Source organism: Chiloscyllium punctatum, chromosome 24 (genome assembly GCF_047496795.1).
Source record: "Chiloscyllium punctatum isolate Juve2018m chromosome 24, sChiPun1.3, whole genome shotgun sequence".
NCBI lineage: Eukaryota > Metazoa > Chordata > Chondrichthyes > Orectolobiformes > Hemiscylliidae > Chiloscyllium > Chiloscyllium punctatum.
The window spans coordinates 89,513,704-89,526,998 of record NC_092762.1 but is presented as its reverse complement, the minus strand read 5'-3'; the positions used below and the strand labels follow the sequence as shown (position 1 = coordinate 89,526,998).

Sequence of the window (13,295 nt, the reverse complement as noted above, 5' to 3'; positions counted from 1 at the left end):
AAACCCGTGATGTTGATGTCATTTCTGCATCACAGACCAGCTGTGTGCTCAGGGTGTGGGTTAGTGTTAGCTCAGTTGGCTGGAGAGCTGGTTAGCAATGCGGAGTGATGCCAGCAGTAAGACTTAATCGTGCAGGTCCTATCTCCCCGGTCTTGCCCCAAGCCTGAGGTCATAGGGTCATAGGGCTGTACAGCATGGAAACAGATCCTTTGCTCTAACTCGTCCATGCTGACCAGATATCCTAAATTAATCTAGTCCCATTTACTAGCACAGGGCCCATATCCCTCTAAGCCTTTCCTGTTCATGTACCCATCCAGATACCTTTTAAATACGGTAATTGTACCAGCCTCCACCACTTCCTCTGGCAGATCATTCCATACACGCATCACCCTTTACATGAAAAAGTTGCCTCTTAGGTCTCTTTTATATCTTTCCCCTCTCACCCTAAACCCATGCCCTCTAGTTCTGGAGTCCCCACCCAGGGAAAAGACTTTGCCTATTTACCCTATCCATGCTCCTCATAATTTTATAAACCTCTACAAGGTCACCTTTCAGCCCTGGCCTGTTCAGCCTCTCCCTATAGTTCAAACTCTCCAACCCTGACAACATCCTTGTACGTCTCCCTGTATTGAATGCACCAATGGAGTTGAGGTGGAGATGGTCAACAGCGTTGAGTCCCTGGGAGTGGAAATGTTGATGTAATGGTCAGGAGAGCACAGCAACACCTCTCTTTCCTCAGGAGAGTAAGGAAATTCAGCATGTCCACAAGGAGGCTTCCCAATTTTAATAGATGCACCACAGAAAGCATCCTATCCGAAAGCATCACGACATGGGTACAGCAACTGCTATTCTTAAGATCGTAAGAAACTATAGAGAGACATGAACACAGCCCAGTCCATCACGCAAACCTTGCCTTCCATCCATTGACTCCATCTGTACTTCCCCGCTGCCTCAGGAAGGCAACCTACACAATCAAAGTCTGCTCCCACTCTGGTTACACTCGCTTCCATCAGGCAGAAGATACAAAAGTTTGTGTATATCTACGAACAGATTCAAGAACAGCTTCTTCCCCACTGTTATCAGACTTCAGAGCAGCCTTACAGTCTGGGATGACTATGGCGTCTTATTGTGGAGGAGCCAGTGCTGCATTGGGGTGGACAAAGTTAAAAATCACTCAACACCAGGCCGCAGTCCAACAGGTTTTACCTGGAAGCACCGCCTCCCTAGGACCACAAGACAGAATCTACTGCAAAAGATCACAGCGTCATGCAACTGAAACAATACACTGAACCTACAACCCATTCTAAAAGATAAAAGCCTTAACAACAATCTAGGTTTATGCAATGTATCATTTCAGTTGCATGACACCACGATCCACTGTCACAAATTGTGTCCCATGGTCCCGCTTCACAATCACCCAATGAATGAGTAACGTTCCAAAAGCTAGTATAAGTAGCCCCTGCTATTCGAAAGAAGACCATTCCCAGAAAACCTTTCATAGACCAGAAATGGCATAAAGCGAAGGTGCGTGATTGTGTGGTGACCTTCAGGTTAAACTCCCTGCCAGTCTTCCTTCTCTCATGAGTCAGTGGGACTATGCCAGCTTTATTGTTAACAATCACTATCTATCCAGAGTTAGTGTTTATTCAGGATAAGATTTTCATGACAGCTCCAGACTGTATCTCAGCCTCAAGATGCTGTTCAGTGCCTGTACATTATATTACATAATTTATGTTTATATCTGTATGGTCCAAACAGCTTCACTACTGATTAACAGATTTGCCTGTGGATTCAATGTATCCCAGTGCACTCCCAATGTGGATTCCTGAATGTCTCTAAAATCAAAGTGGTTAAAGATGGTCACACTCAGTATTACAAGAAATTGAGTTAAAGATCCACAGTTGATAAGAAATTTTGCACACGGGGTTATGATGTTTTATTTACTTGTCGGGTATGATATACACATCATCCTCTGGGTTAGCAACAGACCCTGTGTAATTACAATAAACAGGTTGCTCATTTAAATAAATATCACAGGCTGGGTCACTTTCCAGGTAATATGTGTCATCCAGACTCTTCAGATTCCTGGAAAGAAAGGAATATGCCATTAAAAACAGAATAGAAGCTTCTGATTTCACTCTTCCCTCAAGGGGTTCTCCCCAGAAATCCATACCACCTGAGATGCCTTGGAGAGATTCTGACACTAACTGCTCTCCCAGAATGAGTAGCTCTGTCACCTTGGCTGGTTTGTGACTGGACTATTCTCCTGATAGCTCTTTACACACCCATACCTGCTTCGGCCTTACTCTCCCTGGGAGATGCTTAAAAACAATTCAACTTCATGGCATTGAAAATGTTCATCAACTCAGCCTCTGAAGCTGAACCCAGAGCTGAAGGGTCAGGAAATCAGCTTACTTCATTACTGCCAAAATTGTTTTTTCCTTATTTGTTCATGGGATGTGGGCATCGCTGGCTAGGCAGCATTTATTGCCCATCCCTATTAGGATCTGGAAGCCCTGGTCCTCAGCTTCACTCTGTGCAATCACACATTCCTCTAATCACCCTGGGGGCTGTGGTTGGACATCGTGGTGCTATCAGTGTAGTGAGTTGGAGATTCTGCAGATTGCCAGTGACAGCTTCATCACACCCACAATTTTGAACTTTTCCAACCCAGGCAGTTGACAGAATAGTTAGAGGTGTGCCTTTGTGTAGATTTCCTCCCACAGTCCAAAGAAGTGCAGATTAGGTAAACTGGCCATGCTAAATTACCCATAGTGTTCAGGATGTGTAGGTAGGTGCAGTAGTCAGGGGAAATGTAGAGTAATAGGGTAGGGGAATAGGTCTGGTTGGGTTGCATTTCGGAGGGTCAGTCTGGACTGTTGGGCCAAATGGCCTGTTTCCACATTGTAGGGATTCTGTGATTCTTTGTCCTTTTCTCTGACTATTGTGGTCAGTGGTATTGACTAAAACAGACATTCTCTGATTGGACCAGTTAGCAACTTATACTGAGTTACAGGACCTGGATATGTAATTCAGGTTGGCTTTTGAGGGGAATGAGGAAGTGCTCTATCTCCTAAACCAGACCAGTTTCTGGTCTGTGAATGTACTTACCAATTGGTTGGGCAAAGTCTTGTTTAGCTGTTAGCATCTCATCTGTCATCTGCCTCCTTTCTCAATATACCTGCCATACCCCACACCAATGGCCAAAATGCCAATGAGGTCAAGATGCTGGGGCGGAGTCCTGCCCAGCAAGAGCTGCTAGCCAATCAGAGACTGGAAGCTCTTCCATGCAACAGTGTTGCTGAGGAGGATGGGGCACTGCCGGTAGTCCCAGGCTCAGAGAGGATCCAACCCAGAGAAATGTAATGCTTGGGCAAACAGGTACAGGGACAGGAGACAAAGGGCTTGAAAGCCAGGGCAGTGGGTGGCTCCCAATGCCCTTCAATCTGTCACTCACTGAGCCCCCCTACCAATCCACAAGCTATCTGCAACCTTAGCTGTCCTGCAAGTTGGTTGATGTGATTGGATTAATCCCATTGGTGGTAGCATGAGGTCCTTTTGTGGTCATTAATTGGTCACTTCAGGGCCTCAATTGGTGGCAGCATGGGGAGGTCAACTATGGGCTATGTGCTGGAGATGGGATGGTAGCAGGGTTCAGGTCTGGTGTCATCCTGTCTCCTACTTCACCACCAGAGAGACAAAAGATTCTGCCCACAATTTCTGGTGTGTTCATAGATGTACACACTCAAAGCTGCTACTGTCAGATTATGTTTGCGTTGTCACAATCACTGTGTGTATATTTACAACATTCCAGTTCCAATATTTCAACTATAATGAGGCTGTTTCTTTCACAGAGATGTACAAACTTGTAGTCACTCGTGTGTTGATGCATTGCCACGGTGACTTGTTCACAGTTTCACTCCACTTTACCTGTCACATCTTCCCCACGCGCTATCACATTCCCCCATCACCATGTTCTCGTAATCCTTGTGAACCATCTGTTGTTTCCTGATCCCGCTCGAACCTTCCGGCTTCTCTGTAGCTGCAGCTGGATCTTTCCAGTTTGTTGTGCTAACGTATCTTTGTTGACCATGATCCGAGGAAGAAACGGAATGGCGTTTGTTTGGGGAGTGGGCATTGCTGCTCTTGCGTTTGGAGAAATATTTGCTTAGGGCAAAAGCCGCAATTCCAACGACGAGGAACGTGAGCAATGGAACAAGAACATAGATGGAAATGCGATTGATCCTGTCACACTCAGCGCTGTAAAAACTGCTCACGTTGAATGTACTGAAATTGTTTGCTCCATTGCAATTCAGATTCTCGAGGAAACTCTGTGTACAGTTCTCTGCTTTATTACAATTCTCTGTCAAATCTTTCAAAACAGCGCAAGAACACTGAAAGATAACTTGGACTTCCTGAATGATGCTGAAAGGAATGGATTTTAGAGGGTTCCCATTTACATTCAATACTTTTAAGTTTTCAAAGTTTAGAAGGAGATTTTTTGGAAGCTGTTGGAATTCGTTATTCATGAAATTTAGTTCGATCAGCTCGGAATTGCGAGAAATGTTAATAATCCGGGTCATTCCGCAGCTTTCCAGTGAGAGCTTTCTCACACCCTTGATTTTTAACTTGTTCCAATCCAGGCAACTGAGGGAACAGTTAGAAGCAGTAGCTTTGTTCCCTTCTCTGACTATTGGTGTCTCTGTACAATGTGAACCCATTGTCCACTGGATGTGAAGCAAACTGAGAACCACTGTCAATATCTTCATCCTGTGCGAATGAACGAAATGCTTTCAGTTATAAACTTCAATTCTGCATCAACTATTTCCCCATATCATCCCCCCTCTATAATCAAGAGGATCTATTTTAATACTCTGCAGTTTATCAAATAATCGCATGACGTAGGATATGACAATAACACTCCAACTTCACACAAAACTCTTGTGTTCCACCTTCAGGCGGTGGCCTGTGCTGCACCTCAGTGAAGGGGACTACAACACTGTGCATTTGTGTATCACCAAACTAAAAATGGGGCAGAGTCTCAATTCAACATTCCATCTGAAAGTTGGCACTTTTGACAGTGCAGCACTCCCTCCTGGACAAACAAGAACTCAAAATAAGACCAGGAGTCAACCATACAGCATATCAAGTCCTCTCAACATTGTCATGGCTGACCTTCCAGTCCTATTTTCCTGCCAACTCTCTATATCCTCAATTCTCTGAGAAATCTACAGATCCCACCATGAAATAGAGTCAGTAATGGAAATTCCACAACCCTTGGGGGCAGAGAATTCCAAAGATATGCAATCTTAAATAATCAAGGCCCCAGTTTTCTCAATTCCCCAGAACAAGAAAACAATCTTTCAGTGTCAACCCTGACAAGCCCCTTCATTCTCTTGAATGACTTTTAAAATAAGTTAGACTTTGTTTTGTTGCCCAAATACTTAACCTGCTCACATTACACCACGGTCTGTCTGCACCCACTTCTATTTTGAACTTAGCATTATTAACACATTTGCACAGATTACTCTCTAACTCTTCCTCAAACTTATTAATACAGATTGTAAACAGCAAGACCCAGCTCGAAGTATTCATCCTCTGAAAGTGCGGCACTCCCTCAGCACTGACCCTCCAACAGTGCGGTGCTCCCTCAGCACTGACCCTCCAACAGTGCGGCACTCCCTCAGCACTGACCCTCCAACAGTGCGGCACTCCCTCAGCACTGACCCTCCAACAGTGCGGTGCTCCCTCAGCACTGACCCTCCAACAGTGCAGTGCTCCCTCAGTGCTGACCCTCCAACAGTGCGGTGCTCCCTCAGTGCTGACCCTCCAACAGTGCAGCACTCCCTCAGCACTGACCCTCCGACAGTGCGGCACTCCCTCAGCATTGACCCTCCGACAGTGTGGCGCTCCCTCAGCACTGACCCTCCAACAGTGCGGCGCTCCCTCAGCGCTGACGCTCCGACAGTGCGGCACTCCCTCAGCACTGACCCTCCGACAGTGCGGCGCTCCCTCAGTACTGACCCTCCAACAGTGCGGTGCTCCCTCAGCACTGACCCTACAACCCTACAACAGTGCGGCACTGTCCTCTGACAATGCATCACTCCTTCAGTAAAGACCCTCTGACAGTGTGGCACTCCCTCAGCACTGACCCTCTAACAGTGCAACATTCCCTGCGACAATGCCACACTCCCTCAGCACTGACCCACCAACAGTGTAGCACTCTCTAAGCACTGACCCTACAACCCTACAACATTGCGGCACTGTCTTCTGACAGTGCAGCACTATCCTCTGACAATGCAGCACTCCCTCAGCAAAGACCCTCTGACAGTGTGACACTCCTTTGGTGCTGACCCTCCAACAATGCAACATTCCCTCAGTACTGACCCTCTGACAATGTGGTATTCCCTCTACTGACCTTCTGACAGTGTAGCTCTCCCTCAGCATTGACCTCCCAACAGTGCAACGTTCCCTTAGTACTGACCCTCCAGCAGTGCAGCAGTTCCTCAGCACAGACTCTCGGCAGTGCAGCACACTGTCAGCACTGACCCTTGGACAGTGTGGCACTCTCTAAGCACTGACCCTATGACCCTACAACAGTGCAGCACTATCTCTGACAATTCATCACTCCTTCAGCAAAGACCCTCCAACAGTGTGATACTCACTTGGCACCGACTCTCTGACAGTGCAGCATTCCTTTGGCACTAACCCTCTGCAGTGCTGCACTCCCTGAGTACTGATCCGCCGACAGTGCAGTGTTCCCTCAGTACTGACCCTCCGACAGTATAGCTCTCCCTCAGCATTGACGTCCCGACAGTGCGGCATTCACTTAGTCCTGACACTCCGACAGTGCAGCACTCCCTCATTACTGACCTTCTGACAATATAGCTCTCCCTCAGCACTAACCCTCCAACTGTGTAGCTCTCCCACAGCACTGACCCACCAACTGTGTGGTGCTCCCTCAGTACTGACTCTCTGACAGTGCAGCTCTCTCTGAGCACTGACCCTCCGATAGTGCAGCTCTCCTTCAACATTGAGCCTTCGACAGTGCAGCACTCCCTCAGCACTGAGCCTTTGACAGTGTGACCCTCCCTCCGCACTGACTCTCCAACAGTGGGGTGTTCTCTCAGCACTGACCGTCTGATGGTGTGGCACTCCCTCGGCACTGTCAAGGGGAGCGTCAACCTGTAACATTTGCTCTTTAACGTGATCTTCAGTCTGAAAAACTTGAGAGCTCCCAGCTGAGTTCTAGCTTGAGAATGAAACAAACAGGATTTCATGACAATCTAACAGCCTTTTGGTCACCTGTTATATTCACTGAGATACACTGGGAAGCAAGCTCTGCCAAGAGTTGCGATTAGTTCTGTTGCTCTCAGTGAGTAGGAAAGACACAGAGATAAAGAAAGGAATGCAGGTGTAGGCTGCATTTTCTTGAACATAGTAGCAGGATTTGCCAATCAAACCTGTGTTTGCACCCCATATTTAATAAGATCATTGCTGATCTCATTGTGGTATCATCTCAACTTTCCTGTCTGCACCTCATGATCCTATTCTATCCAAAATATAACGAACAGGGCTTGGATAAAATTAAAGACCTAACCTCCCCTGCTTTCTGGGGATGACAATTTCACACTTGAATAGCCGTTTCAGAGAAAAGGTTTCCCTCACCTCTGTCTTCAAAGGGAAACCTATAATTCTCAAACAATACTATCAGGTTTTAGTCTTTGCAGAACAGTGAACATCATCCAGGTATCGAGTCTATCCACTCCCATTAAGAACTTCAATGATCTCATAAGTTCCCTTCTCATTCTTACAGACTCCAATGGATACAATCTTAACCTGCTCAACCATAAGAAAAGCCCTACATCCCAGGATTGAGCTGAGTGAACTTTTTCTGAACTGCTTCTGCAATAAGTATACCACTTTTCAAATAGGATTTCGAAATTGTACACAATAACCAGCTGTGAAGGGAAATTGACAAATATGTAAATGCTGAAACAATTGCAGCAAAGAGTTAGTGGACTGCCTATGGATGAGACAGACTACTGAATCTTTTCCTTACCTTGTCAGAGATTATCTCATCTAAATGTCTGGGCTCTTCGTCAAAGAACTGAGCTGAGTTTTTGAACAAACTCAATTTTGTTGATGGAAAGAGGAAACTGGCTGAAGGGAATATACACAGGAAGCTGTGGCTGATTTTGCAAATTCTAGATCCTCCTGTCATCAATTTTAAGAACTGGAATTATTTTTAAAAATTTAGCATCTAATGTTTCTGGGTAAGGAACTGAAACTGTTACGAAAATACCAGTTCCCCACTAACACGATAGAATCAGGAAGGAGGGGAAGAGGATTAAAGATTGTAGATTCCTCAGATAGCAGTTCCATTCCCTTTTTTAACAAATAGTTCAATGTGAATGTTAAAGGGTAAAGTTACCATTGTCCCAAAGGACCACAGGGCTGCTCGCTCATCAGACAGTGAAAGGGACACTGAGAGAGAGGGGCACAGAAAGAGAGAGCACTGGTGGTGTTTTAACCTGAGGTCCATTTAAAAGTTAAATGCTGAAACTAACATGAACATTTCCCACCAACAACTATTTCACGCTAAGCAGACTGTAAAGTTCTGGAGGAGGGTTATTAGACTTGAAATGTTAACTCTGTTTCTTTCCATAGATGCTGCCCCACTGAATTTCTCCAACAATTTCTGTTTTTGTTTCAGGTTTCTAGCATCCACAGTTTTTCATTTTATATTATCCCACAGTTTACTTGTCTGCTGTTCATAAATTCAGTTCTTCTCTGTAAAATACTCACTGGACAGCTTTCTGCAAACTGCAAATTTTAGTTGTCACTGGGAAAAAAAATTAGTCCTGGAGTAAAAGTGTATACTACACATCTTTGCATAATGTACATATACAGACTGCCTTGTTTACTATTGAGAAAATTGCTGAATGCACTGTTCTCTGGGAACACATCCCCCAAAATGGGAGATTATAATCCATGAAGGACAGGCTTTAATCATAAGGAGGAACAAAGTCTGGGGACAAAGTCTGACTTGAATATCAGCTGTAGGAAAGCAGGGACAGAGAAACAATATCCTGCCAGGTTAGTGAGGTGGTTAAAGCAATCTGGGAGTCATTTCCAAGTGAATAGAATTGAAGAGCAGGGAAGTGTTAATCTAATATTGAACCTTGGTCAGACAATACTAGCAATACAGCAAAAGCCTCCAGTCTCCACATTATGGAAAGGACATAGAGGCACTGGAGAGATGCAAAAGCATTCATTTGAATGGTACCAGAACCATAGGCTTTACCTCCCTAAAAGTTTGAACTGATCAATTTGCAGAAAGGGATGTTGAGGGATGCCCTAATGGATGTCTTCCAAAAGATATGAACAGTTTTATCATCCAGACACAGAACAATGATAAACAGTTGTCAATCTGAAACCTCTTTCCTTCTCCACTAATGAAGCCAAAGCTGCTGAGAATTGCCAGCATTTCGCGTTTACAGTTCTCTGGATTTTTCTTCTTGTGGTAGAGGCAGTATTTTGTTCTGAATATCAATAAAGGTGGGGGGTCTCACAGGAGTGCACAAGGTGTGGCTCAGCTAAGGATGGGTTCCTCATATCACTGACGATAGGTAGAAGGAGGGATAAGGTCCCTCAGGTAGAGTTTAGGGACTTAGGAATTCAGAGTTTGATAAAGAGGATCTCAAAAGTAGGAATCAATTATTATAGCCAGTTCAACACAGCAGCAATTGGAGAGTTGAAGGACAGCAGGACAAGAGATACAGTGCAGGAAAGATAATATGAGCCTGGGACACTGGGACCAGTTATAAGGCAATTTCAATCTGTTCAGGCTCAATCGTTCGCACAAATCAGGACACAGCGGGGAGGGGAGGGAGTTGCTGAGGCTGGCGATTTTAAACAAATTTGCCACATGGTTGAGAACTAGGATATTGAATTAGAAAGTGACAGAGAGAGCACTAAAATAAGAAACAAAGGGCTGTGATTGTTTGAACGTCAGTTTTGTCAAGTTTCTGTCCATGAAACATAGGGAATGCTTCACAGCACCTTACTAAACCAGCCTTGTGAATAACCTACCCTGACCCTATGGCACTCTCTCACCTGATTGTAGCCCACCCTACTGTAGTGATTGGAATGAGGTCAGCCAGGTGGACCTCACAGAATATGAGTTCCCTGATTAGACCAGATTAACAGCCCCAGTCAGGGAGCCCTGGCTGATGGCTGTATTTACTGAGAGCTGACACTATGGAAACTGGACCAGTATAAAGGACTATGTACACGTAAATGAAGGGAGACTTGGTGATGGAATACCAGGCTCTGTGGGTTATTTCAGTGGCAACAAGAGAAAAGCACGTTCTTGAACAAATTTGCTTGCAACAATGATCTTGAATTGTGGTAAGTATTCCCAACATCATGCCATTATTTGAGAAGTTTGACTTGCTGTCAAAGACTGGGCCCAGTATTTGGAAAGAATGAATTAGTTTTTTCTGGGCAAATGGCATTAGGAAATGAAAACCAATAAGTAATTCTCCTGACAGTTTGTGAACGTTGGGTTTGTACAAGAATTCAGCCAGGCTTAGGAACCTGGGGGGGATGGGGGAACCTTTACAGTTTAAGGGCACAACTTCAGTTCTGGTCTCTTTTGAGAAGCAGCTGATTCAGTTACCACTGATTGGAGTCAAAGGCTCAGCCGAAGCTAAATTGTTTGAGAAGATTCACCTAGATTGGCTCTACATTTTCCAGTTAGAAAATGGCTCCCTGACTTAAATCCTAATAAAACAACCAGAGGTTTTTCAGTAAGATCAAGGGACTATTGAAGGAGCCAAGGCCATCTTGCATGTTGACCAGGAAGCAAACCCATGATTCTGGAAGGCCCACTCAGTGCCATTTGCCTTACATATAAAAATAGAGGCAGGCAGAAATCAGGGGCTGGCAAGCAAAGGAATCATCGAACCAGTCCAGTTTGTGGAATGGGCAGCAAGACCATACCATTTGTGAAGCCCAACGGGTCAGTTCATCCACTGTGGGGATTTAAAACAAATGGAAAACTGCTTTCCATAGCTGGATAAATACCCACTCCCTTGCATAGAGGATTTATATATAAATTTGGAAGGAAAGTGCTGTCCTTCGCAAAGCTGGATATGAGCCATGAGTACTCGCAATTGTGGTTAGATGAGGATTCCCATAAGTATTCTACAATTAAAACCCATAATGGCTTGTACCAATATACAAGACTGCCATTTGGGGTACCCTTTGACAATCCTTGGTTTGCACCTCTCTCCCCACCAACCCCCAAACCCCCAGGTACCTTCCCCTGTAACCTGCAAGATGCAAAACCTGCAGATCCACCACCCCTCTCACCTCTGTCCAGGGCCCCAAACAGTCCTTCCAAGTGAGACACCTGCCTCTCTTCCAACCCAGTTTACTGCATCAGGTGCTCCTGATGTGGGCTTTACATCGGGAAGACCAAACGTAAACTTAGGGAACAATTCGCTGAGCATCGTAGCCAGACCCACAAGGGCCAACTGGACCTCCCAGTCACTGCCCATTTCAGTTACCCTAATCACTCCCTTTTGACATGTCCATCCTTGGCTTCCTCCATTGCCATAGTGAACCACACCACAAATCTCATCTTTTGCCTGGGCAGCCTACAGCCGAGAAGACTCAAAATTGAGATCTCCAATTTCAAATAATCTTCCTTCCCTTCCCCCCGACTCCCTTCCCAGCCCCTCCCCTTCCCTTCCAATCCTCCGAGCCACCAACTGGATTTATTCCTCCCATTGACCAACCAAGTCGTACCCTCTACCTGTCTTCATCTATCTCCACTTCACCACCTTGCCCTCACCACCCCTTTTATCTGCAGACCCGCATACTCACCTCCAGACCTGAAGAGGGGTTACACCCGAAACATCGACTTCTCCACCTCCTGATGCTGCCTGCCTTGCTGTGTTCTCCCAGCCTCCTGCCTGTCCCTCCTGATGCTGCCTGCCTTGCTGTGTTCTCCCAGTCTCCTGCCTGTCTACTTTGGATTGCAGTATCTGCAGTTTCTTTGTCTCTAATGAAGGATGCTATCAAGCTAGAGAGGGTTCAGAAGAGATTTACCAGGATGTTGCTAGTAATGGATAGTTTAAGTTATAAGGACAGACTGGGTAGGCTGGGAACGTTTTCACTGAAATGTAGGAGGTGTGAGGAGTGACCTTATACAGGTTTATACAATCATGAAAGCATAGATAAGGTGAGTAGCAAAGGTGTTTTCCTTAAGCTGGGTGAGTTCAACATTGGGGGACATATTTTTTAAGATGAAAGAGAAAGATTTAAAATGGACCCCAGGGGCAATGTTTTCACACACAGAGTGGTTCTTATGTGAAATGAACTATCAGAGGAAGTAGTGGATGCAGGTACAGTTTGGAAGTTTAAAAGACTAGGAGAAGGTGAGGACTGCAAATGCTGGACATCAAAGTCGAAGAGTGTGGTGCTGGAAAAGCACAGCTAGTCAGGCAACTTCCATGGAGTAGGAGAATGGACATTTTGAGCATAAGCCCTTCATCAGGAATGAGGCTTGTGGCCCAAGGGCACTGAGATGCTGCCTGACCGGCTGTGCTTTTCCAGCACCACACTCTTCGACATTTAAAAGACATTTGGATAAGTACATGAACAGGAAAGGTTCAGAGAGATGTGAGCCAAATGCAGGCAAGTTTAGTTTGGGAAACGTGGTTGGCATGGACGAGTTGGACCGAAGATTCTTCGTGAGTACTGCCTGACTCTATGAAACCACACTGTCTTTGGGCCTGCCCTGTCAGTGGCACCTCCCCCTCTCTGAAAAGGAGCAGAGTATGAGATTTGTTTTCTTCACTCACAGGATAAGGGTGTTATTGGTTACGCCCAATGGTTATTTTTATTACCCATTGTAGGCCAAACCAGGCCAATCATTGATCAAAGGACATGAGGGAACAGATGGAATTTTCTAACAGTTGACAATGATTTCATGCTACCATTAGACTTCTAATTCCACAATCTGCCATGGAAGAATTCAACCTCAGAACATTACCTGACTCTCTGGATTAACAGCCAGCAGCACAACCAGTAGACCATCACCTCACCAATGTATGCTGGTAGGAAAAAGTATTTCTAAATGGGAAAAGCTTCAGAAATATGAAGGTGTCCTGATTCAGGATTCTCTTCAGGTAATGTAAGGCTTCAGTTTGAAATTAGCAAGGAAAAACAGAACTTGTTAGAAAAGTTCAAGTCTGGCAGTACCTGTGGTGAGAAAGCAGAGT

The 13,295-nt window shown here is 45.3% G+C and overlaps 1 protein-coding gene across 3 annotated transcripts; it reads right to left on the bottom strand.

Moving 5' to 3' along the window:
* Nucleotides 1-1,927: 1,927 nt before the first annotated feature.
* Nucleotides 1,928-13,135, bottom strand: LOC140494415 (uncharacterized). Of its 3 annotated transcripts, none has more exons than XM_072593597.1 (3): nt 13,067-13,135; nt 3,931-4,770; nt 1,928-2,085 (listed from the first exon to the last, which is right to left on the bottom strand). In XM_072593597.1, the coding sequence occupies exons 1-3, from the start codon at nt 13,108-13,110 to the stop codon at nt 1,941-1,943; spliced, it is 1,029 nt and encodes a 342-aa protein (XP_072449698.1). In that variant the 5' UTR covers nt 13,111-13,135; the 3' UTR covers nt 1,928-1,940. The 3 variants fall into 3 exon arrangements, with proteins under 3 accessions (XP_072449698.1, XP_072449699.1, XP_072449700.1); XM_072593598.1 differs by lacking the exon at nt 13,067-13,135 and adding an exon at nt 8,063-8,143; XM_072593599.1 differs by lacking the exon at nt 13,067-13,135 and adding an exon at nt 7,669-7,878.
* Between the last annotated feature and the right edge of the window lie 160 nt (nt 13,136-13,295).